The 27,164-nt window shown below is 38.8% G+C and overlaps 1 protein-coding gene across 7 annotated transcripts in view; it reads right to left on the reverse strand.

Annotated features, from left to right (window-relative positions):
• Nucleotides 1–27,164, reverse strand: part of ZMYND11 (zinc finger MYND-type containing 11) — a 112,423-nt gene that overhangs the window by 58,170 nt on the left and 27,089 nt on the right. For 5 of the 7 annotated variants that reach the window (XM_082318945.1, XM_082318950.1, XM_082318947.1 and 2 more), the window contains exon 2: nucleotides 6,353–6,487. The exons of 1 other annotated variant lie outside the window; for it this stretch is intronic. In XM_082318945.1, coding sequence (XP_082175071.1) covers nucleotides 6,353–6,468 — 116 coding nt within the window. In that variant the 5' untranslated portion in view covers nucleotides 6,469–6,487. Of the gene's footprint in view, nucleotides 1–6,352; nucleotides 6,488–19,985; nucleotides 20,052–27,164 lie in introns of those variants that run through there. One more of the 7 variants, XM_082318946.1, reaches the window with a different exon arrangement.

Here is a 27,164-nt window from a genome sequence, read left to right on the forward strand (position 1 = left end):
TAATCATTCTTATGACTTACTATTTTTGTTTGTGCCTGACTATTTAGTTGCAACATGCAAAATACTAGGAAGATTTAAATTTTCATCAAAGGTACTATAAATAGTGACAGTTTTTTTCTAACAAGTTTCTGAGCTTCAAATAAGCAATACTGTAAGAATCTTGCTCTTTCCTTCTTTTTTTTCTTGCCACTGCATTGCATATTCTTATTTATAGACTTGTGTGATTATTCCCTACCTGTTCAAATTGCTCATTTTCTTATTTATACTCTCTTGTGATTATTCTCTACCTGTTCAAATTGCCCATTCTCATCTTTGCTTTAATCAGTGCTTCTAGAAACTGTTTTCTGTTAAAGCAGATGGCCTAAAAAGAGAACCACAGAAGAAATAAGGCAACAAAAACAGAATTATGGATGGGAGAGGTCCTTAACTTTTAACTACTCTCAGAGACTGACTGGAGAAATTTCATAGAGTGATATTTGGAGAAGAAATCCCCCTCCTAGGACAAAATGTCAAACTGAGAGGGTCACATACTCTATCTGCAACTGCAGCGACTCCACCTCAACTGTAGGCCCAGAAAATCTCATCATTTTACAGTAATCTTTCATATGGAGCAATTCTTTTCTGGCATGCTATCCCATCAATGCTGATTAATGTCAGTCTGCACAAAGCTAACAGGGGACTGACAGAGCCTACTCTGTATAGGCTTGGGATCTGCTCATTTCTCTTAGATGATCTGACTTTGCTGCACTTAAATTAAATTAGAACATAACAAAAATGAGTCCACAAAACAAATATGGGGAAAAATGGTTATGACCATTTAGGGACCTAGTACTGGACCACCCCATTTGAAAGAGAATTAAAAAAGATGAGAGTCTTTGTACCTATTTATGAAAAAAAGACATTTCCTTCTATCACCAATGTTGTAAAACAGCTTTCTGACTGATGAAAATGATAGTTTCAGTTTCGCTCTATTTGAAAATAATGCAAATTCTCCAATCACAGCATATCAGTTTTATCCTAGCTAATGGTCATTCCATCAGCTTCATCCCCCCCAAAAGTTGGGATACCTCTACCCTGTGGACTATGGTCACTCTTGGTTTCATTCCCAAACTAACTCACTCTTGGGCTCCATTCTGGAGAAAGCCAACTTGTTCTTCCTGGGAAAAAGGCAAAGCATGGCCAAGAGGTTAGTTTGCCCCTGACAGAGAACATGGATGTAAACCATGCCAAGACTGGCTCCTTCTGCTAAGGGCACTCCGACACTGTTCCAGCATGCTATGTGTCCTCAGACGCCTTCACACCATGCCCGATGGCAAACTATCATGCCTCTAGCTTCAGGTTTCAAGAATAGCATTGCTGTGGGCTGTGTTATTTTTGGCGCTTGGAACTGAAGAACCACACACCAATATAAAACAAAGAAAGAATATGTCAGGGCCAAAGAAACACTCCATGAGCCAAAGGCAATGCAGTGTGGTCACAGCGTATCTGCTCCAGATGGTGCCAGGGCATTCCCTGCCACAGTACGCAAAGACAGTATAGACGCAGCCTTTATAAGAGACAGGGAGAGAAGCCAATCAACTAAATAAATCATGAAACACATCAAAGGGAGAGAGGAAAAAATATGAGGAAGGAAGTATGGAAGAAAAGAATTACGGTTTTGTTCTTCACATTAGTCTTCACGGAATAGCTTAGAAAACAGAGTAATTATCTGTTTACAATGACAAAACCTTGAAAGTGGCCAATAATAGCTCTAGAACACCATATTTGCCAATTGGGTATTTTAATAACATTGACTTAATAGGTAATGAACTCTGAACTAATCATAAAGATCACAAAATATTCATAAATTGCAACTGAGGAAACCCAATACCTTGAGAGAAAGAGGGTAAATATTTAATTAATAGTTAATTAAATCTTAGGAGTCCAGTTACCTGTATGGGAATTATAAAGAAAGCACTATAAAAGAAACTGGAATACTAGAGTAGCCAAAGAAAGAGAACTTTAAAAACATGTCTGTACAGAAATACTTACCAATCTGCTATGTCAATAATTTATCCTACTCATTTAAATATGTGTGGCTTTTTTTTGCAGTATTTTAAGGCATTTTATTCCATAGAATGAATTTTTGACGTTACCCCAAACCCAAAACAGATGGAAGATAATGAGGAAAAACCAGAAAGTCAAAGCATAATTATAATTTTTAACACACTTTTAGGGATGAACAATTTGTCAAGCTGCGCTCTTGACAGAGAATTCACAAGATACAGGAAGCCATTTCTCCCCTAGTGTTTACAGCATAACTAATACCAATAATTGTCATCTAAATAGTTGACATATTAGGGTCAAATTATCCCAACATCAAGTCTGGACAGAAAAATAAGTCATATTTCTTGATAAATACCTCCTAGAGATATCATTTTGTTATTAAGTCATTTGGTAGTTTAGAAATGTTAGATATTTCTAGTAGTTAGATTTTGAATTATTATAATCCATTCACTTGAGATACACTATGACAATAGAAGCCGGGTGAGAATATTTATTTTGTATACCTTTACAGAAATGGTACCACTGTCTCCAAATGAGCTTTACCACTAAACAAAAATATACTGAACACACTGACACCTAGGTACAAAGACGGGAACTTGTATATATATTTTAAAGTTCTCTTCAAAAGGCAGTTTGCACTTTTACTACAAACTCCTTTAAATTCACTACACTGTCACTTCTTGTTAGTATTGGTTTTCAGTCCTCCATTTAGTTTGCAAGCGTATCTCCAATGAATGGAAAGTGCCTTTCCAACTATAATGTACCCCCACATTTAATCACTAAAATTGCAGAATCCCTTTCATATAATGATTTGTTTATTTCTTTTTTTTGGAGACATCAAGTCTGTGCAGTGTCATCTCTTCCCTACCAATGCTTTTATTTAAGTATTTATATAATACTCCAATTACCAGTGTCATATTCTTGCCATTTTTCCACACACATGTTTTTAATTCCTTCAAAAACAGACACCTTTCTTGTGTTTCTTAATATTTCTCTGCATGCAATGACTTTTCTAGAATAATTGCCAAAGGTTCAGTAAGCTTACTAATTTCCTAAGGGCTCTAACTTGCATATTCAAATTTTCCAAGTGACTCTTTCCTCAATGTAAGACAGTTTTCAATCACTTTCTAATCATGTATTTTTCTATTCTTGCTTTTCCTCCTCATCAATTTAAAAAGCAAAGCATACTTGATTTAGTCTACTTTTAATTAAAGGGCTTCTTTCCTTATAGGTTTTTCCTGATAATACCAGAAGTACCTTCTAGTGCTCTTGGCTCCTCCTACACTATCCTCCTACTCTTATGTTCTCTACAGAAAATGCGTGGCTAGTTGTATAGATTTTTCTTGCATACTTTCCATTAACAGTATCTTCTGGAAGTCTTTGTTTACCCCAGATATTTTTTAACAACTACACATAAAGTGCACAGGTTACATTTTACACATTTTAATGTGTTATATAAATTTGTCCTTTTTACATATTGAGTTGAAACAGTTCATAATCTATAAACAATGAATCCTCTTTTTAATTATCAACATTTCGTCCCTGGTCATAAAAAGTAAATGCTCCTTGATATGTACAGTGGCTTCTACTCAGCACCAGAAGGCTAAGAAAAGCAAGAAGTAAATGAAATAAACAGGAATATGTTAGGAAGAGGGAGACAACCATGATGAGCTGCTGGTTAGGAGAAAAGCCAACAAATAGATTTGCTTGAAAGTAGCAAACCATCTGATAAAGAAAGCAGCAATAGAGATTCTGCTATGAACGTGTTGTTTGGACTAACAGGTCACAAAGTATACAGGACAACTTGTCTCTAGCAACAAATGAACACTGGAACTATGGCAAAAAGAAAATAAAATAAAAAATCAAATCATGAATCATCTTTTCAACTTTTGAAGTTCTCTGAAAGTACACATTTGTCATCCACTACACAACACAGTAGGATGACTGTCACTTACCTTAAACATGTATTTATAAAAAAAGATTTTCTTGCTGTTTTTCTGTATCCTTACTCAGAAATAAGACATGCTTCCATAAATTTCACTGTCATTATTACTTGCAAATACTTGTAATATGCAAAGCCACTCTTTCGGTCAATCCCAAGAGTTATTAACACCTCTAAAAAATGTTACTAATCCAAGTATGAGAATCCTCCCTTTAGCTCCAGCTATGTTTATGTACTCATAATTTTCACTTTTGACCACTGTTTGCTTTTGATCTTTCTTATTAGTCATACATTTGCCTATGTGCCCAGACACTGATTGATCTTTTAAGGAACTGCTGTTGTACTTGACCAAATGATCTTTGAGCCTGGAAGAATGCATCAGCTGCTTAGTTTTCATCAGAAGAGGTATTCTGGCACCCTGCTAATTTCAAAACTTTATTCTGAATATTATATAATATGCATATTCATTTATGAAGTCATCTGTGTTTCTTCATCAATGACTAGTACCGTAAAGCAACTCAAAGGTCTTTATCTTTTCCTTCTCAAAAGTTATCATCTCCTTAAAAATATCATATAACAGAAACTAGGTCACTGTTCATCACTCTTGTCACTGATGTGCATGTGGAGCATTTACAATGTCCAAGCACTTTTTAGATTACTCTTCACTGCTAACACCTTGCACATCTTTCTCAAAGCACTAAGGCTGCCTGCATCTCTGTTTGTTTAGTCACTTATTTTTCTTCTGATTAGAAATAAGTCATACAATCTGGATCTAGGCTGTTTTTTAAAAAATCAAACTACCCTTCAGTTACCAAGAGTGGTACTTCTTTTTCTAGTATCTAATTACTTGTTTTCTCAGCATTGTTTGTAACGGTAGGATTTGTCTTACCTAACTTTACCCAGCTAAATGTTATTCACACTATTTTAAAATAGGCATCTCTCATAAGAGTGGGATGAATCCCCAGCTAGACATGCCTGTCTTCCTTTATTACATATAAAAAGAGCATAAACAGCTAACAATCTCAGCTAATATATGGCCTGGAGCAAGTAATTTGAAAGGTTAAAATTGAAAGTGTATAGCATTAGTTTACCCACTTGTCTCCTTGGAAACATGATGCAAATATATATGCTTTAAAGGATTCTGAAACTCAAGTGCAACCTCAAAAACGAAATTCCCTAAAATACAATCTCCCTCTCAAGCCCGCTTGGAACTCTCTGTCTCTGGGAAGGTGCTTTTCGGTTTAATGGTGCATTTTTCTTTATTGTAGGAGCCAGGTACACACTAATTCATTTGGGACATCATCTTTTTTCTTTCTCCTGTTTACTGTTGACTATGTTTGGAGAACCTGAACTGTTACACTTCTTCCACTTATGAAGCCAGTTTTGCCTGTCACTTCCACGCCAGAGCTTCCACTCTCTGTCAGTGGACCATGTTATAATGATTTTCACTTCGTTAGTCACCTGCACTGTTTATAACTCTTCCCTTTAGTGGTCTCTGGCCTCATTATCAGTTCACATTGGTTCTGGCAACTGAAGTGTTGCCAACTGGTTACTTTTGCTCTTTTAAATTATTCATATTGATTGATTACTTTGACAAATGTGACATACATGTTGGCCTGGAAATGCAGGCAAAGCAGAGAGAGGCACAAAACCTCCTCAATTTTTATTACAGTGGCTACTCCAAGTTATCTTAAAAGGTATTCCAATATTGTAGGCCTTTTTACACATTGCAAGCTCCACAGTAAAACGAATATGTATTTCTCTGTATATACAGCACCTAATACATTTTGAAGAATATTTTAATATTAACAATAGTATTAGGCATAGGTGGTAATCATCTCCTGTCTTCTTTAATAGCATCCTATGCCCATCTCAGCAAATATGGCTTCTTATTTGTTTGAGTAACCTAACACTTCAGGTTTATCTTTGCCTTCTGGAAAAAGAGTTCTCCACTGGCCTATCACATTTTCCTAAAGAATTAGATTATTTACAGATGTTATTGCCCTTTTCTCCTTAACTGTTATATCTACTTCTTGTATTTTGACCAAGCTACCAAGTGAGTACAACTCTGACATGCTAAACTGAGTTCAAGTACTATAAATATTGCATATTTCCTGAAGATGTTTATATAAAACAAATACAGGGTGTGTAAGATCTCAGTTCAATGGACTAAACCTCTCTTCAGGATCTTTAGGTGCTCAGTTCTATAAGGTTTTTTTTTTTAATAATTAGATAATTAGTACCACAGAAGTGCATGTAACTGTTTCACAGTCTCTCACAATGTTTACTGTCTCTGTTTCCCAGGGCTTTTAATAGCATCAACCTTCCCCCTCATCAAGACTTTTTTTGGAATGGATCACTTACTTTGTAATACGGTCAATGTTAGCAATTTGCTTCTGGTTCCGGATTATTTCTATAGCTGCCCAAAGATGCTGGATAGCCTTTGTATCTGCCTGTCGTCTCTTCGTTAAGCGTGCCATGACCTGTTTACTTGGTCAGCTGCAGCCGATAAATAAAAAAAATACACCAAAAAGTTAATCATGAATTATGAAATGGATTACATGATGATCATATTGCAATAAATATGATTACAAGGAAAATTTTGTTAATCTATAGCAATTCAATTTGTCTACAACAGCATGTTTTCTTATACTTAAAGAGCAGTAAAAAGTAAAAAAATGTAGTTTACAAAGAACCCCTTTCACATCACATAATCTATACAGAAGACAAAAGGCAATCAGTAAAAATTATCAAATCAATAGCAAACCACTTATCAAACTGGTTACAAAAAGTCACTTAGTTCACATCTCAGTTCCCCCAAATTTGGTAAAAAGCAGAAGCTACCCTAGCCTGAAACTTCCACAGCCTCCTGCATTGCCCGAAACCTTTAAAAAGGACGAGTGGTGTTTGACTACATCACACGGTGTAAGCGTGAACTCTGACACAGAGAAAAAGCTGGACCCACAGTTCAGTATACAATATAGTTCTCAGAGTATTACTTTCATATCTTTATCATTTACAACCATTTAAAAAAATCCATTCTATGAGCAGAAACTAGAAGTATATTTTCATGGATGATAAATATTTAAAAAAAATATTTTGGAGCAATTCCATTTTCTGTAACATGCTAAAACCCAACAGGACCAAAGTGCTTCTGATGGCATTTACCCATCTAACCAACCCTGAACAGGAACATAATGAGCATCTGGCTTTGTTTACAAATTTTCCAAAAGCTCGAGGCAATGAGTACAGATAAGCCATAAATCGCCTACAGCTCTACTACAGGCACAGAATCCCTTTTTAAAAGCTTAACGATGCATTTTGATCACTAAATAATTTCTTCCAGTGCCACCACTTTCTCAATGAAAAAAATGACTGATTTATGACTGCTACCAAGGTCTGTAATTTATTTGAGACCTCTGTCCTCAAAATGAACTCTGTGGTATGCACATGGATACTTGTAGCTAGCAGAATATTAACTTTGGTAACCCAAAATAATATAAAAAATGCAAAAACATTACACCATCTGTGCAATGTTAAAGATGGGAATTTAAGTATTAAGTGTGTCCCTCCTCTCAAATTCAGAAAAATTAAACAGATTTGAGTATTCCATCAGTTGCAGCAATGTAATTTTCAAGTCCATGGGACCTACAGGTATTTGTCAAAGAGAGCTGTGAAGTTTCAGATCCAATATTAGCTCAGCAATGCTCATTCACTCTACAGGTGTAATGGAATGAAGTGCAACGTTCTATTATTCAGGAGAAGAAATGATTGAACAGCATTATACTTAACATTACGTAGCCCGTTTTAAAAAAAAAAAACAGAAAAAAAAAAGATGATGTGAAGTGACATGTGCATGTCCAGGTGCGTGAGGCACCTCTGGCTGCTGGAGATAGCAGGGAAGGGCAGAACAGAGCGGCGCTTGCGGGGACGCAGTGTGGTCACACGTCGACCCCACATTTCTGCTTTAGAAATCTCCTCCCGCTGGGATTTAAAGCAAGGGCAACTGGATGGATCTCCCAGAAAAGAAAGGCCAAGAATACATTTTTGAGGGAAGGATAAGAGGGAATATGACAGACATACAGCTAAGAGTGACAGCCAGTAGATAGCATCGCCTAAGAATGATTCAGAGAAAGAAAGCCTCTGTTGGGAATAGTGGGAAAAGACACTGCATCCCTGTGAGCTCCTCTGCATTCATTTCACAGAACATGTGGCCATTACAAGTAAAAAAAAAACCCTCCTAATTTGTGAGAGAAACATATGATTATTTGTAGAATTTAATTCTTAAGGAAAATAGACCTGTAAAATACAAAAAAAGGTTAGACACTAACAAGAAAAAGGACAATCTTTACAGCCCTATTATCTTAGCATAAAACTCCTTTCCTAACACAGAACTGACTAAAAGTGAAACAATTCTTTTTATTCTAGCTCTCTACAAACTATCTGCCTTAAAAGCTGTTAGCCGATATGGCAGTCGACAGGCCGGACACGGAGCCTCTTACGCAGTATCACGTCCACATGCGAGGATCAAGGAGGAAACACTCGACCCTGATATCAGTGTGAAACAACAGACCAGTTCTCAGCGTATTTTGCAATAAATGAAGTGAGTCCTGTTATCCCAACTACTTTAAAAACAACCGTTATTTTTGGCAGCCTGGCATATGGCTGCCGTGAGAGAGCCGCACTCAGCGCGCCTGGCAGAGGGGGAAGGAGGTGGTTTTCTCTCACACCCCTGCGACGCCTGGGCCCGAGGGCCCCAGCACAGGGCAGGGCCCCAGGGAACCCATCTGCTGCCTAAGCGTGGCCCCATGTCCCCGCCGTGCAGCCGAAGGAAAGGCTGACCTTTGGGGCTAAGGAATTCCCTCTTGTGTCTCCAGGGCGGGAGAAGAAGCCCACGTCTGAGACAGGGAGAGGGAGAGTGAAGGATCGCTGTAACTACGAGTTCCTGAAGCCTTGTGGTTGCAGAGCTGCACCTAAGATGGCCGCCAGCAGGCAGAGGAAGGCCTATCCCTGCAAATGGGCTCCCCGTTTCCTTTGGAGTGCGCTTCTGGAACAAATTTCCTGACCACCCCACTGCCCCATCCTTATTACGCGTTGTCGGCTGGGAGCATGCAAACACTATGCCTGTGCCGCGGCTAACTCCAACCCACAGCACAGGCATGCACCTCCCAGGCCCCAGCTGCGACACGGAGGTCACTCCGTGGGACCAGACTGGACCTGGTCTGAAGTAACCCCCCCAAACGCAGCGGGTGCGGACACCCTCCCAAACTGCTCCCTCCTGGCTGGTCCCTTGCTCCCCACCATTGCTCACACAGGCACAGCCATGGCTCTTCCCCCGTTTGTCTGGAAATAAAAGCAGTAAGAATTCTGACACGTGGGACACAGCAATCACATGTGTTCTCTTCTGTTCCTTTTTTTTTTTTTTTTTTTTTTGTAAGATACAATAATTTTAGCAGGTGTTCTACCTTCAAAGAATATACATTTCATTTTAATAGCTTTGGTTTACTATTTAAGGGCACTTTTGTTAAACTCAAGAGTTGACACTCCACTATTGAAATAGCAGTTCTTATACACCACACTTCCAAAAATACAGATTTTTTTTTTCCAAAAAGCCCAGACCACTTTAGTATTATTTTCATCATTTAACTGTGTGGTGTAGAAGACATATAGAGCCTTTTTGCATGAAAGAAACAGATTAAAAGATTGTGGCATATTTCTTGCTGTTCATTGCAGTCACTCTTCCTCCACGGTAAAACTAACCACAACAGTCTACTCCCTTCATTCCGGCAAAAATACAAGCAGTTTTCTATATTATTATAAAATCTTAAAGATAACTTGTATCAGACTGTTAATAGTTCATAAAATGCTTTGGAGTGCTACTTCCAAGCAACAGAAAATGCTCCCAGTGCTTCAACATGCACAACTTATTCATGCAAATAATAGTTTAAAGTTTAATGGGAGACATACTAGATTCTTAAATCTATATTTATCACTCCTGATTATTTGCTTATGTGTGGGTGTACACACACACATGCAAGAGAACAAGCATAAACATCCAGTGCACATGAGTATGTGTAAGAATTTATGGCTTAGAGGTTAAATACCGAAAGAGGCTGATTCATCCATGTGCTGTTTTAAAGAAGTTAGAACTCCAGAGACTCTTTAAAACCACAACACTGAAATGTACATATACATATAAATGCTTGAAGATGTTTCTCATCCCCCTCTTTCATTATAGCATTCCTCTCAATATCCTGGGAAAAAAAACCTAAAAGCTGAAGCTAACATTAATTTCCCGCTTGTGATTTGCCAGCAATCGTGCTTGTTCAGCTATGGTATCCCCGGTCCATACAGAATTATTCGCTTCGTGCCATTTCTGTCACGTCCTGCTAGCAAGTTTATGGTAGGATGCAGCTTCGGGGAGAAACCTTGGCAAACAAAAGATGGCTAAAAATGTAAGAATTTATATCAGCAGGATGTGTCTTAAGTTTTGTAGACCTGCATAATGTAAGAAGGATTCTCCTAATAGAGGCAGTTTTGTGTGGCTGACGTGCCAGCTCACACACTTCCATCACACGCTCACTCACACAGGGCCCAAAGCAAATAATTTCTCGTCTCAATTTTCAACTCTCTAACTGTTCCTCAGTGCAATCTGAGTAAGTTTTTACTATATTTTATATTTTCAATCCCTCTTGAATGTCCTATGTACAACATTTCGAAAAGTATACCACGTTATTGTACACAACTTTCCTCAAGAGCTAAATGTTACCCACATTTCTTACAGGCAGCCTCAACAAACTGCCCTTTATCTTGTGAATACACACAGTGTGGCTTATCTTCTCAAAGTCCATCGCAAAGCGTGCGTTGCCATGCGGTGGCAATGTTACAGAAGTGGCAAACCAGACTTACTGTCAAAACAGCAAGGCTACTAGTCGTTAGACACGGACTTGGCCAAATCAAATGCTGTGCAGCTGTCTGTTGCAATAGTAGTGGATATGGAAATCTGTACTGCAAGTCAAAATAAACAAAAATCACCTTGAAGCATGCCTAGGGACTTAGCCCAAGGAACCTCCTGACCTGCTGCCTGCATCCAATTTAGCAGATACTATCAGGTACTAAGTTTAGCTTGAAACTCTCCCTACAGACAGAAATAACTGAAAGGTAGTCAAATCTTGCCATGCTTGAGCTGTGAAATACCATCGTCCAAGCAAAATACGATGCTTCTGAAAATTTAACTAATGAATTGGACTTTGCACTGAAGCAGACGGTGTTGCAGTTGGGTGCTGCTGCTCTGATGGGAGCTGCTAATTAAGAGCTGACAAGTAGTAGCTTGTTACATCTCCTGTTCGTACTTCACCGTAAGTGAGGCTACCTGTGGCGCTCGTCCCTTTCAGTGCAAAGTCAAACAGGTTAAACTTCATCCCTGCTATTAGCCACCATTTGGCTGAGATTTCGTATGCAGTTAATTGCAATGGAAAGACAGTTTAAGAAGTTGATCCTTGCCACTGCTCAGCTGCTAGTTACTGCCTTTCAGCCCCTCATCCCTGGTGCTTGCTATTGTTTCTTCCACACCACACCGTGAAAAGATTTCAGGCTCAACAGAAGGAAGAAGCTAGGCTCAATCCTACTTTTTGTGGCTTTCACGCTGTGAGACTGGCTAAGTTTGGGCGGTTAGGAAACTTGGACACAGACTTAGCTTCATATTTATATGCACATTATAATATGGGCTCTAGTATTTCTTAAAGTGTAACTTTCTATAGTAAGCATAAAACTGTATGTATCAGCAGTACAAGCAGTTCCAAATGTTTAGTGCTTTATTCTTGTATTAAATAGGAGTTTCCTATTAAAGTCCAGATTACAAATCTGCGAGTTGATGTAGAGTTTGGGTCCCTGGACTGTATACAGGTCTTTGTTGTACTCTGAAGTTCTGCAAGTTTATAGTTCACAATTTGAACTGCTTTTAAAGCGTATATTTCATCACCAGTTTAGTGGGAGGGTAAACTCTTTAGTCTTCCCCTCCTAGAACAACTGAGAGCAAAAGTCATAACTACCCTATTTTTATATATGGAAGGTGCACATGAAAATGTTTCGACTGAGCAGCAGTGAGGGTCATGCATGGGGGGAAAAACAAGAGAAAGTTTAACTTCAGGTCTGCCTTCCAGATCTAGTGATCCAAAAGCGTGGGGAGCAGCTGCTAGGGTGAGCACAAAGCTTTTGGCAAGAGCAATCCCACATTTTGCTTACCATTCACTTGTCTTCCTGAGCATGCAATATTATGAGCATGACCTAGGATTAGCTGGGCACCTGGTAGCAGGAGACCCTCTTTTGCAAGAGTGCAGGTTATCAGAAATGCAGATTTTGCATACAAAATCATTTTCAAATGTTTAAGAATCAGCAAGTGTTTTGGTATCATTAGATATTTATTCTGGACTTAATCCCAATCCACTAAAATCAACAAATGCCTTTCTGCTGACTTTCCAGGGTTTTGGAGTAAACTTTCAACCGCTGACTGCTCTTCCACATCCTCACAATGAAAAACTTAAAAGAGGTGTTCGATGATGTTAATGAAGCTGAAAGATGTAACAAAGGCTTGTGGCTGAAATAGGCAAAATTTCTTTGTTAATTAAACTAAACTCAGAAAATTAGAGTATAAATTAATAAAAGTTACTGAATTCTGCAGTGTGCCTTTTTGTATTAAGAGATTAGTTCATGCTGTAATGCTGCCATTTTGGAAGTTAGTAAACTACCAAAGTTTTTTGGATGTTGAATGTGTGTCATTCCTAATGAAAATCTTTTCATTTCACTGTTAGATTAAGGTGCACACAGTCTATTCAAAAGAGATATTTATTAGCATAGTTACCCTAAATATTTCTCATGCGCAAGTGAAATAATTCTGCTGTTACGTGCAACCCCACCTTTTGCCTTTCCTGATTTCTAGGTTTGCAACCTTGACGTCATGCAACTTTCTGAGTGAGGTTTTGCATAGCTCCATAAAATGCAGTACAGACAGAAAAGAGGACTACATGAATACAAAACTGTAGTGTTCTGTTTCTTTCTCTCTGCAATTTAATTTTTTTCCAACTTCAGTACGCAGAATACAAGAAAGCTTTTGCTATTACCTTGTGCCATTCCAAGATGGCAGTGAGCCACTGTAGAAATCAGAGCCAAGGACACTACAGAATTAAAGGCCCCAAGAATACTTTTACTACACATATGTGTAAGCTCTATTTGAATCCCTGATATTGCATTTACTCCATCTGTATTGTATTTCATTCAAAATGATTAAGTAAGTGTCCTTCACTGAGGCTAAGGCATATGATACATGAATTTTAAGCTCAGACATTCTGAATCATCGGTGTACAAATAGTAGAACTCTCCTTTCCTTTTGAAACCAAACCTGGACTTTCTTGTTTAATTAACTCACCCTGCTACAGAGAACTTGACACAAATGTTGAGGCGCCATCCCAGAAGAGACTTTCTAAGGAAGTGTAAGTGTAAGTCAGTGTAAACGGAGTATAACAAAACCTGAGATGAAGCATCAACACCAGCTGCTGAGAAAGACAGAATACTAGCCATACACCCCAAACAAAGGCTGTCAAAGTGGATTTGTTAGCTACCTAATACAAATATATGTACAGGGCTAAAATGTAATTCTGTATTCTGCTGTCCCTCCAGCCAACCCCAGTCAGTAATTTCACAGACAATAGCAAATGCCGTCCTAAAAATTGGAAGGAAACTATCCTTTGTTCCCGTCTGGCAGAAATCACTGAATAAAACTTTATCAGGCAAAGTAAGTTTGGAGAAGAGAAGAACACAACTGCCAAAGAAAGTAATATAGTCAAAAGGGCTGAAAGCAAAAAGCCAAACCTATTACTAGCAATGTAGCTACACCAACTTCTTTCAGTTGCTTACTTTTTTTTGGTAATGGTCATCATGTTTTACTCCAGGTAATGTGCTTAGGTAAGCTGAAGCACATAATATATTTCCTGCTACAGATTTGTCTCAACACAATTTTTCATGTGTACATGTTCCACATTCACCTTTTAAAATAAGCAGTATTTACCTTAATAATTCAACTTTTAATAGGTATTAAATACATGGAGAATATTTATTTTTGTATAGGTAGTAACAAAATTAACAGTTACATAAGAATATCGAGAACCACAGGAGTTTTTGTTTACATGAGAAAATACCACCACTGAAAATGTATACACTGTTAACGCACTTAGCAAACTTCTGAATTAACACAATTTCAATTAAAAAAAACAATTTAGTGTGGTTTGGCTAAGGCTTAGTTAATGAAATTAAGCTACACTAAATAAAGAGTTTCCACAATGGAGCTTGCACTAGTATAAATTGCTTTAAAAAATATGGTTCTTGTAAAGTGATGCAACTTTCTCATGAAGATAAGCTTTAGCTGCCATAGTAACAAAGCCCCTTATTTCCAGGATGATGATACACTAGTATTAAACAGCCTTTAAGTTGTTAATCTCCAGAAGACTACTCAGCTTTGTTCAAAGAAATTTTCTGTACAAAAGACAGTCCAACTTGACTAACTTCAACATCACTAAATAATAGATGGCTCATATGAGGTGTAGAAGATCATCCTACACATTTCTTATCCCCTATCATGGCTGAAAAATAATGACAACTCTTCAGATTTGTTTACTTGAAGAGTTATCAAAAATAATACTAGCACCCAAACTGCTATCAGCAACACTCTGGGTCCCCTGTATGAATGCACAGATGCATGGACACCCAAGCAAGTTACACACATGCCTTGATATAAGAGGCTTGAACTAACACGTTTTGCCTTCCATTTGCCACAGACTAAGAGCATGAAGAGAGTCAGTTACAGCAGATTAAGTGACACGTGGAGACAGGATCATGTTCCGAACCCATGCTGCACGATAATACGGGCTTTCTGTGGTTTACCTACGCCCACTACCAAATTCTATGTTTTCCAAAGCAGCCTAAAGCTAAACCACAGAAAGACGCTCGAGGAGAATCCATGGAAGGAGTTAACGCCTATCAAGCAGCCTGAGCTATTTCCCCATGTAGACAAGCCCTGAGTAAATAGATGCTTCCTGTCCACTCGCTTGGCTGTAGCGAGCAGGGATGATTAATGCAGCTATGCATCCTGACAGGCTCCAACGCTCACTTGGTCGTAAAAGGGGGAAAACCATGGCCAAAGAAGGCTGACGGCGAGGGCTGGAATTTCGGTTTGGATGATAAATAGATGCTACTTTGATTCTGCAGCTCTCTCTAATAAAAATGAGAGGTGGAAGACATCTTAGAAAATGCTAGGAAATGTAAATGAGAAGAGTATCTCGTTCTCCACAAGCAACCTTTTGATCATCATCTTCCTTTCTGTTCTGAAAGCTAAGGAGCTTGGTTATTCTGCAAGCCCAACTAAACTGATGCAATACATTTCTGTGTCAATAAGTCAGGTATAATAAATGAGGTATGATGACATAAATAAATAAATAAATGATTTTTCATGGGATATTATCAGGGAATGTAATTCCGCATAAAGTCAGTTTCGCATTAAACAATAAGAAAAAGAGATACGTTTTCCAGGTCAAAGAATTAGGAATGTATGGAAAAGAGCTAAATCATGAAAAAAATGTAAATTTATTGCAGATTATATAAGCTATATGGTAAAATAAGGAGTTGACGTTGACTTTTTGCAGTGTAACATGAGATTCCAAATTGCTGTTTTTTCTTTTCTCTGAACTACACACAACTGACAGTATCTTGAAAGTACAAATTGTGATTCTGCTGCTAGCAACAGGACTTAAACCTTAGATGTTTGTAAAAACTACTCCTCCACCAGGCTGCATTTTTATTGACAAAAGGCAGCTGAATCAATTTTTGTTGCTCCTTAACAAAAACGAAGACTGCCTGAACTTGTTTCTTTAAAAGCTATTCTCTTTGGCTTCTCCCTCTCTATAAATAAAAGCACAACTACACAACTTCTAAAACTGCTCAGGTATTGAATTATTTGAAAGTCAGTGTGTTATGCAGGTATGACCACTTTCCTCCAGAAGTCAGGCCATGAGCAGCGTTAGCCCAGAGGAGACTTTCTCTTGTCAACAGTCATTTCAGGGAAAGCCGATACTATATAAAGAAAACAAGTGCAATTCTGAACCAACTAAGATTTCCAAACTGAAGTTCCTTCAAGCCCAAAATGTCTGGGCTCACACTTGGAAACCTTCAGAAATATGCTCAGACTTTTCAGAGTTAAAATACATTGATCTGTAATGCAGGTAAGATGAGCCAAAGATAAACACTGCCAAAACTTACAGGCTTTTACAGCATTAATCAAAAGAAACTTTAAGGCAGGGAGGGGATCAAATTGTAAAATCTGAGCTTTTGATCCTGCTTCTGAAATTCAAGGCGAATGTCAGAAATAATGGACCTGAAAGTTTCATGCAACACTCCTCCAGCTGTGGGACAGTTCATCAAAACAAGAGCAACAGAAAGAATAATATATTGTAGAACTGGAAGCCTTTCCCCAAGTCCTCAGCTCGCTTGGTTTTCTCCTCGCTGTTTTTTACAGTGTATTTCCTAGGTTGGGCATAGAAATCTGGCTTAAAAGTACACTCTGAAGTATATTTGGAACGTTTGCTCTCTCCTTCACAGGCAGTACCCAAACTCACTAATTATATGCATTCCAATAAAGCTTTCCTCTCATCCTGCCCCAAACCAAGTCTATCATCACTCCTCAGTGAAGCGCCTTAAACCCTATCCATTTCAAAGGTCCACTTTGATTTCTTTTATTTTCCATTGACATTTCAAATTTTTTTTATACCTCAAAAGCAGGTAATTTATTTTGTTTGCACTTTCTTCCTTCAGATTGCCCTCAGCTCTTCCCCCAAAATATTCATGTCTGGACAAGGACGAAGCTTGCCTAGAGGACAACTTACAGACATGTGAGAACAGCAGTTTTCATGAAAACCAATGCACAGTGATAAACAACTGCATTCATAGCTAAACAAATCCTGAAGTGGAAAACAGCTGAGTATAATCATGACCCTTTTCTTTTTATCTTTGTTGCAAAAGTTGATAAATCAGAAGTGGAAAAATAATAAAAAGTTTCAAACCCACAAACTTCATAAAGAGAAACTTTAAAAGCCAAAAAATTATTCAAAGAAACAAAGAACTTCCAAAGAAACTGGTCAGGGGATGAAAATATGTTGCCATTACTTCAGCTAACACCAGTTTCTCAGCAAACCTGGTAACAGCTGACATCTAGAAAACTTTGCCCTACCACTGCAGGTTAGCGTTTCCCTCCTGGAAGTTGTTTAAAAGAGACAGGAGTGAGGACAGGAGAAATGGGTCACTTCACTTTCCAACCAGGTCTTGGTGTGGCTGATGGTGTGGGGGAGGTTGTCAAATGGGCTTTTCTGGCATAGATTTTTTCCCCGATACCATACAAGGCTCAGTGCTGGGTCCTGCACTTCGGTCACAACAACCCCATGCAACGCTACAGGCAGGGGGAGGAGTGGCTGCAGAGCTGCCTGGCAGAAAAGGACCTGGGGGTGTTGGTTGACAGCCGCCTGAACATGAGCCAGCAGTGTGCCCAGGTGGCCAAGACGGCCAATGGCATCCTGGCTTGTATCAGGAATAGCGTGGCCAGCAGGACCAGGGAGGTGATGGTGCCCCTGTACTCGGCACTGGTGAGGCCGCACCTCGGGTACTGTGTTCAGTTTTGGGCCCCTCACTACAAGAAGGACATCGAGGTGCTGGAGTGTGGCCAGAGAAGGGCAACGAAGCTGGTGAAGGGTCTGGAGCACAAGTCTTATGGGGAGCGGCTGAGGGAGCTGGGGTTGTTTAGTCTGGAGAAGACGAGGCTGAGGGGAGACCTTATTGCTCTGTACAACTGCCTGAAAGGAGGCTGTAGCGAGGTGGGGGTCGGTCTCTTCGCCCTAGTAACAAGCGATAGGACGAGAGAAAACGGCCTCAAGCTGCGCCAGGGGAAGTTTAGGTTGGATATTAGGAAAAACTTCTTCACTGAAAGGGCTGTCAGGCATTGGAACAGGCTGCCCAGGGAAGTGGTTGAGTCTCCATCCCTGGAGGTATTTAAAAGGCGGGCAGACGTGGTGCTTGAGGACATGGTTTAGTGGTGGACTTGGCAGTGCTGGGTTAACAGTTGGACTTGATGATCTTAAGGGTCTTTTCCAACCTTAACAATTCTATGATTCTATGATTCTGTACATGCTATCTTGGATTACAGTCTTAAATTTGTTGAGCTGTTTCTTTCAAAGATCCTGGTGGGAGCTCTAGTGTGATCTCTTTTGATACATTTTCTATTGCCTATGACTTTCAGATGCTTCCACCTCTTATTTCTTCCCATCTTCTTTTACCTGAAGCCAACTCACAACATGTCTTTATTTTTTAATGTATAGAATTCTTCTCAAGGCTTTTCCAGGACTAGTTGTGGGTGAACTGAATTATGCACTTTTTTGATACTGAAAATCCATTTCACATCAGCATGATTCATGCATTTTGTATCTATCTGCTCTGTACTACTTCTACAGGAAACTTATTGCTTTGACCAATGATTCGCTATTATATTCATATGCATGCCCACGGCATACGCTAGAGCTACAGGTCAGAGAGATGAAAGAGCTCTCTGCAGCTCTGCAAGATTACGATACTTTGCACTTGCAAAATTATGTTCTGCCTCTGCTCTGGTAGGTGCATCTGAAACCTATTTCTTCAAGCACTGATGATGATGGTGATGACACAGAGCAGATTACAAAGGCCCTTTAGGGAGGAAATCACTTCCTGAACACTCAAGAGCTCTTCCTGCTGTATCATTATCTAGGGCTGAGGTTTATTAAAGGCAACAGGACCATACGGTTCTCAGCCATTTCCTTCAACTCAGAAACATAGGATTAATAATTTTGTCAGCAGAAGTAGGACTTCATTTTTCAGATTATTTCAGTTATTCTACTGCCAACATTTGGCTGTTTTTTTATTTTACTCCTTTAACCTGAATGCAGATGAATGAGCCAGAGCTCTGACACAGCAACTTAGCCTTACAGGGTGAGGGAAATTCATGGGAGTGCAGGACATGACTGAGTAGCGTGCCATCCCTGTGGCTACCAACAGAAGTTAAAGCCCAGCAAAATTAACTAATCCTACCATCAACCTAACATAAATTTCAGAAAATGTCATTCATGAAATACAGCTTCCTACTGTGATTTCTGCGAAAGTCTTTTCTACCTAACCCAAAGAAAACGACCTGCAAGAGTATCATAGCATTACGGTGTTGTAACAAAGGGCAAGCCTGTTGACTTGAAGCTTGGATTTGCAATATAATATTCTACAGGAATCAGAGGAAATAAAATGCTAGAGTTCTGGCAGTCTTTCCAATCAGTATCTTATTTTGTCACGTGGTGTTCTTCCAACCTGGGCAGAAGACCTGGAGTCCACTGTGCTGCTGAAGCACGTGCCGGAATGACTCCAGTTGTGATGCCTGATGCTGAATGAGGCATTTAACTCCAGGCTACTTCACCAAGCACTAGAAACCATGTGAAGCACAGTCTAACATTTCATCACCCTCTTAAGCTGCTCCCTGTCCTACAGAACTGAACCCAAAGTGGAAACGGAGAGGTTAATTTGTGCATGACAGAGTTTTTGAAGCTGGATTACCAGATTGCTTGATTTCAGACAGCTGCTCCTTAGGAAAGTGGTTATTTTCTCGCAGGGGTGTAACTTTTATTCTCACATAAGTCAAATCCATTAATTAAGGTAGCCAAGTCTAAATTTGGGATGATGTCATAATAGTAGTGATTTCCTTTCAGGCTTACATACATATTTCTTTTTGATACACTTACCTACTAATTCTAAAACAGCTTAGAGTGTGCTCAGCCCTTATTTCTATTTCACTTCTTCATGCCTGTTTGATAAAGGTTTAATTTAATTTTTCGTTTTGCTTTCTTGAGTATGACATGACATAAAGCGAAACTATGAGAGCTTCTTTTACCTTGAGGAGCAAGGTTTCTTTGTTTCAGTGATGCCGAGGCCCCGGTGGGTGCCCACAGTCAAAGTGACGAACACCTTGTTCCACCTTATACGATGAAATCCGAGACATTTTTTACTATTTTCACCTCCATTAACAGAAACAGAATGTGTCTGTCCAAGTGATGACATATGCTGAAGGAAAAACATAGCGAATCCTGAATCGGTCATTTTAAAGTGAAGAAAGACCATAATATTTGTTTTAGCCATTTCACATCTATTCTTCCAGTGCTGAGAGATTCTGACTTTTACCACATTTTTTTCTGTTGAAGATAGACTGCTATTTTATTTTTAGATGTGCGATTTCCTACCAAAACCAATTGTGGGTTTACAATCTTCGCTGAGCTCCAACAACACAAAAAAACTCCTTTTGGGGAGACTTTTCAGGCAGCGCTTGTCTGAGGCTGCTGCCACCACAGTGGTCACCTGTGGTTCAAAGCACTATGAACTGACCACAAGAAATTTTACTCCCCAAGTCTAGCAGCATGGTTGTTAAACCAGACACTGTCCTGTCTTCGTAAGGGTTTGTGCTCTTTCTGCAGCCTTCAAGCGTAACTGTTTCGGTGTGCTAAAGAAGACACTGACATTCATGTCAGTCTCTGGATTGCAGCTTCTGAGTTTATGACAGATGGGAAACCAACAGAGGAGTTAAAATCCTGTGAATCCACACACAGCTTATAGCCAGTAGCCATCTGGCTGGGGATCTACATAATACCACGAGAGGATGACAAAAAAAAAACGACAAAAAAAAAGGCAGTTACATTTGCATTTCCATTTCTCTTCCCCTTCTTTGTACTTCCTGTTTTGAATATACTTAATAATCGCATTACAAATGGTTTTTCAACTATTTCATACAGGTTAAAACTACAGTATTTTCTTACTAGCGCTTTCCACACAGAAAAATAAATTCAGTATTAGGCAAGAAGTCCAACACATGACAACATATAACATTTGTCTATGCTAGGTAACAGCCGAACAGGCAGCATTTAACAAAAGCGTAAGCATTTGAGGGGAGAACAGAGAACGGCAAGCACCAAGAAACCCCATTCTGCAGCACTGCCAGTTACTCTATAAAAACAATTCAAGGCAGAAGTTGTAACACAGGGCCCCTAAAGTATAATTACTTGGGAAAAAAAATGTGGCCAACAAAAGTTACCTAACCTGTTCAGAGAAGAAAGCAGCTATTTACCCCCAAAATGTGCTGGGAAGGCTGAAAATCTGGTTTTCAAAGGAAAAAGCATAAGCTTCATCAAAACCCTCTTTTGCACAGCAGTGTCTCCTGCTAGCTAGAGCCAGGAAACAAGGAAACATGCAAACCTGCGTTAAAGACAAAAACCATTTTTCGCTTCAACCTGCTGAAATGTTCAGCTAGGCGTTTTCAACCCATAACTGCGTGTTTGTTGGGGTTTTAGTTTCCTGAAAAGAGCAGGTTTCTGATGTAAAGAAAGAGTAGAGCCACTAGAGCAAGAACTCTTTTCCCTGTGTGCTGTGTTGCAAAAACGAGAGCATATTAAGCAACTTGAGAACAGGAAATAACACTGACAAACAAACTGATATTCTTTCCATAGCATGGTCGCTCAGAGGAGGACATTTGAAACTTCATCTCCCCAAATCGAGAAATATTTATTCTACTTTTGGCAAAGCTGCTGAATGTTTGTGTACTCCTTCTAGTCCAACTGTTTTATGATCCTTTCAGTGAAGTAGTCACACTAGAGTAGAAATGAACATTGAGCTGAAAATTTTTTTAATAAAGCTCTCTCCTTCGAAAAATGTTGTTTTACTGGTACCAGGATGGTTTGTAGAAATGCACCAGTTCTAACTGACATGCATGTGGGAATGTATCTTAGATCCCCTCACTTCATCTGGAGTTTCGGGCACCACAGGTGAGCACTGTAGAAGCTCCAGCTATATAGCCAGTGTCCTATAGCAAGTCTGTTATTTTATTAATGTAACCTCCCACATGAGAGAGAGAATGGAAAAAATGGATTAAATGCAGACATCTATTTCTGAGCTAATTACTCTACGCTCCCTTCACACTTGACATGAGGTAGTCAGTGCAACAATTCACCTTGTTGTGGAGCAGACATCATAAACAGGTCAGATGAATTAAGCCCTAAAATTAACCATTTATCTCCATGGAAGATAAAGGGAGATTAGGAAAACTAGTTCATGTGGCTGGACTTAAATCACACACACTCCACTCAGGCTGTCTTTTTTAACCAATGCCTACACTTACCTAGTTTAAAGTCCTGCTTGAAACTGAATTTCTTACATCTCAGCTAAGGGCGTTAGCCATGATATTACTGATTTTTTTCTGCTACTTTGCCTTTTTTGGATGAAAAATTTCATCGATATGTTTTCCATTTCCATATGGACATCTTTGAATAACTGAAGATATCTTATTTACCCCATCTGTTTAAAGTGAAGAAATGCAGTTGTGTTTTTCACTGAGAAAGGCTTAAATAACTGCATTTTTTTCCTCAAAAATAAAAAAACAAACCGAGAAATTTAAATTAAAAACTTAGTAATATCACATTGCAATTCTAGTAAAATGGATGATTAATGGCAATGTCTGATATATATTCTAATTTTCAATGTGAATAACGTATATTTTGAATTAATTATTTCTTGACAGATTGAGTTTTTAATTAAGAAAAAATTGCAGTGCAAGACATTTTTTCATTTTTCTTTCAGGAAGCTTATTTTTCAGAAATGCGGCTATTTAGCCGGACAAAATGAAACTGCAAAAGCGTAGCTGTAGAATTTTCTTCAGTGTTTTACGACAATACCTTGATCAAGTAGAAATTGAGCTAGGAGATAAAATGAATATCCTTCCTTACTTCAGGAGGTTAACTTTTGCTGACTTTGACTCCTAGGTCACAAGGGATTCTGTTTATTTCAGATCAGTAGTACCATCATTTAAAATAAAACTACAAATTTTTCATCCCATTTTTTAACTTTGTGGCCGTATCACCACTGGAACAGTCATCTCACCCTCCTGACTTTCTCAGCATTCAGCTAATCATATTTATTTGGTTACTCTGAGACTGATTTCTATATGCACTGCATGCAACTACCTCCAAACAGTTTAAGAAGTGCAATAAAAAAAAGCTGCAACTATAAGTAGTGGAAGTTTTCAATACTGATGTCTCTGTCTTCAACGATTTAAAATAAATGCCTCCCTTTCTTCACAAGAGTTCCTTCAATTTGACCTTGACTTTTATGGAGTTCACAGAAAGTTATAAACTGGAATGTAAAATAAATAAGAAAAATGTTGAAACCAGAGGTACAACCTCCCTTCCCAGAGAAGGCGTATGTGGAACTACACCCTGTGGGCGAGGGAGCAGCCCACCGAGGAGTCACCCTGCTCACAGGCGGTGCCCCGGTCCCTTCAAGGACTCCTCTTCAGAGAGGGTGCTGGAAAAGCAGTTCAAAACTTTTAGGATTCATCTGACACTGTAATTCAAACCTTCAGCCTCGGCAGCCGTCTTTATCTCTTTCTGTGATTTATTAAGGGTTAACAGCATGTTCTTCTACCTGTTAAAACATGTTACTCTTTCCTAAGGAGCTAAATAAAAAGAAACAGTATCTAAATTCCTTCCTATACGTTTTACTTACAAAGGAGGAATTCGTGTATGATTCAACTCTGTATATACTCCTCACTGCATTTTAAATAAAATATTGTAACTTCAGCAGTTGCTATTTAGAGTAAATTTCAGAAATAAAAAATTAAAACAAAAATCAGATATAAAATACCATTCAATTCTTATCTCAAAAGAAATTGCCCGCTTCCATGCATTCAGTTCTTATCTTACTACTGCTTATAAATTCAGGGATTTTTTGCGTGAACTATAACAACCGATTTACAAAAGAAAGAGTTGAATTAAATCCCGAAGTGACATGTAAAAACCATTCCAGTTCACTTCTATCTGATGGTGGATCAGGCAATTTTGTGCCTTTGCAGCACCACCACATCACCAGGTTCTTCTGTTTCAGACCACGATGGTGTCATTCAACACAGCAGCACAGAAAAGCAGGGCAGCGTTCTGTGCAAGCGTTTGATACGGTATGACGAAACACAGAAGACTCTGTCCTATCCCTAACGATTGCTAGTAGCAATGCTTCAAAAAACTTAGACACTACAAATACCCACGATGAACCTTACTAATTGCAGAAGGCTTTGCAGGTGACAGAGAGGAACGAGGCCTTTCCAGATGCTCGCAGGTAATGCGCTTATGTCTTAAATCATGAGATTTGATTACCCTTCTCTAAGCATGCTTTGCTGCAACAGTTACTAGCTTTTATATCATCAAGCCCTTTTTGAAAATTGAACCACTATATTTAACTATATGACCTCCACGGTGAATTCTACAGGCTAAATGCACACTGTCTGAAAGGACTATTTATACCTTATAAAATTACAAGCTACTCTTAAATATCTGATTTCTTGATCTTATTTTATGAAGCTGGAAAAGAAGGAGAAAACAACACAACCTGATCATTCCTCCTCTTATTTCATATTACTGTATATCTCAAAACTAATTTTTTTTACTGTTTCATTTGCAAAACAAAGATAATATATCCCCATCCCACTCCCCGTCATCTCACAGACAAGACTCCTCTCTATACTATTTAGTAGTCCTACACTTTATAGGACTTTAAAAAATTTAAAATTTCAATTTTATAGGCTGAAACCATTAACACTTTATCTCTTCTCCAGTTTTTGGGCTCCCTCATGGTTGCCAACTGCAGCAAGACGACTTCCTGATACAACACTTTAATCCACACCCCTCCAGTAGGACCACAGAGGAATGAACAGGAGTTCCAGAGTTGGTTTTTTCCCCTTCAGCTGTTCTTTTTAAGAGTTATGGATTCTTCTTTACTCTTTGAAGACATCTATGTGAAATTACCCACACAACAGTAATCCTAACAAAACCAAGATTTATTAAAACAAAGAGAAAATGGAATTAAAACAAAATAAATTGTTTGCTTAACATAGCTGAATTTACAATTCTCATAAGTTAAATTAGGTAAGGCATAAACCAGATAAGCTTAACTTCAGATAAAAAAGAAAAAAATGAATCCTGTAGTTTATCCTTTGAAATTAAATATCCTTTCTGACCACACCAGTCAGCCTGTCAATGCCGCTTGCTGCTCGGAGACCAACAATTCCCTCTTTTGTCTCCCACAGATATGCTTAATAAACCCCGGTTCAGGTTTCCTAAACACTTTTCTGAAGACAAAAAAATGGGCTTTGGTAAACAGTTTCAGTCTCCATCTCTGAGGAGTTACACTACCGAGGAAACGAAAAACCTTAATTATGATTTATGACTGCCTTTTCAAGGTTTATGACCCAACTCAAATATTGCCTTTTGCTAACCATCTTGGCTGGCTCTGTCTAGGTTTTGGCTAGACCCATGGGCAAACCTCACCTAAAGCAGATCCTTTTCTCTTCCACTTGTCACAAGCGATGAATTATAGACAAGGGCTAAGGCTCGCTCTTACAATCAGCTACATCTCAAAACAAAGTCCAACGGACCTTTTAAAAAAATCAGTCTTGGCTGACGTCTCAAATGACAGACTGTTCTTTGTTTCTGCCTTTATGGGTTTTAGGACTCACATATACATAGTTTTTGCTTGAGTATGCTGTGTCATTTAGCGGACAGCATTTCCCTGAGATAAGAAGAGTATGACTCTTGGACAGCTATAATAAAAACCGATCTGTAATAGAAACTTTTGTCACTTTGGAAGTATAATGAAAATGGCAAGCTTGTTCCTTCTCATACACAACCGTGGATGCAAGCATGCTAGCAAAAATGGCTTAGATAAGCAGAACTTCTTTCTGTTAAGCAAATAACATAAAGACAAAGTGGAAACAGTCGCACTGAACAGCCTCCATGCTGGGACACAGATGTATCAGAAGAACGAGGAGAGCAGTGGTGAACAGATCACACCCGTACCCTGCGCTATTAACTCAGTGTAACTCTTCTCAACCTAGAGCATGGTCTAAGCCATTCTCAACCCTTTATTCTTCAGCCTCTCCAATAAATTTGAAATGAGAAAAAAAAACCAACCCAGACAAGAAACCCTGAAGGCATGAAAGTGATGGAGATATTATTACAGAGCTACTTAACAATATCCACATAGGCTTGTCTGATGAGATGCAGTCCAGCGCTAAGCCAGGACTACTGTAGGCAGGCAAGAAAAAGAAGCGATCATGACTCGAAAGCAGATTCCTATAGGAGAAGGTTAGCTTGTGACTCCCAGAGCTGGAACTGTGTCACATACCATTTTTTGATATAACAGGATGCTCGGAAGAAACCCTTCAGCAGCAGGAATTCAGGGTGCGGCTGCACTTAGGTTCCCTAAAGCCAAAAGCAAATGAACTGTGATCTGAGATCTGTTCAACAGAACATTATATTCATTTAATTATTTTTTTCATTATGAAATCATACATAGGACAGTCTTTCCAAGCTCCAGATCAAGTTAATTTCATTCATTACAGAGGCACATAGAGTTACTCAAACATTCCATTAAAATAACCTTACAGAACTGCATTTAAATTGTATCATCACTCTGACGAAATCCAAAGCAAAACATAAAACAAAGGTCAAACTGGAGAACACTATGGAGCAGGTTAATACTCATGAAAAATGAGCACAAGAAAACCAAAACTATTCCCCAGTGAAAAATGGTAGCAGAGGATGTGAGAAGGGATGTTATTCCTCTCTTTTATTGCTGCTCATCTAACAGAAGAAAAGCCGGAGAAAAGGAACTTCAACATTTGTACTGGGGAAAGAAACAGACAACTCTGCCTTACCACGTAACAAGGAAAGAAGGAGGGAGAAAAGAAGGTGTATAACCAAAACAGGACCTCACTGCTTGCACATCTCTCTCTCAAGCCCCAGGACACAAAAGCCCTGCTACAGGTGATTTTTTTTTTTCAGTTTGTTCAACAGTTTCTTACAAGGAAATCATTTTGTAATTGACTTAAGGCAAGGATTCCTTCTTAAAAACAAGCAGAAAAAATCTTAATGCTTTGGTAATCTCTCTCTTAATCCTCTCTATACGTATCACTGGAAAAGACTTCAAAAACTGATTAATCCAAAGATAATTATACTCAACTGTTCTCCAAAGAGGAATA

The sequence above is a fragment of the Platalea leucorodia genome (assembly GCF_965183815.1).
Source record: "Platalea leucorodia genome assembly, chromosome: 1".
In the NCBI taxonomy this organism is placed as follows: domain Eukaryota; kingdom Metazoa; phylum Chordata; class Aves; order Pelecaniformes; family Threskiornithidae; genus Platalea; species Platalea leucorodia.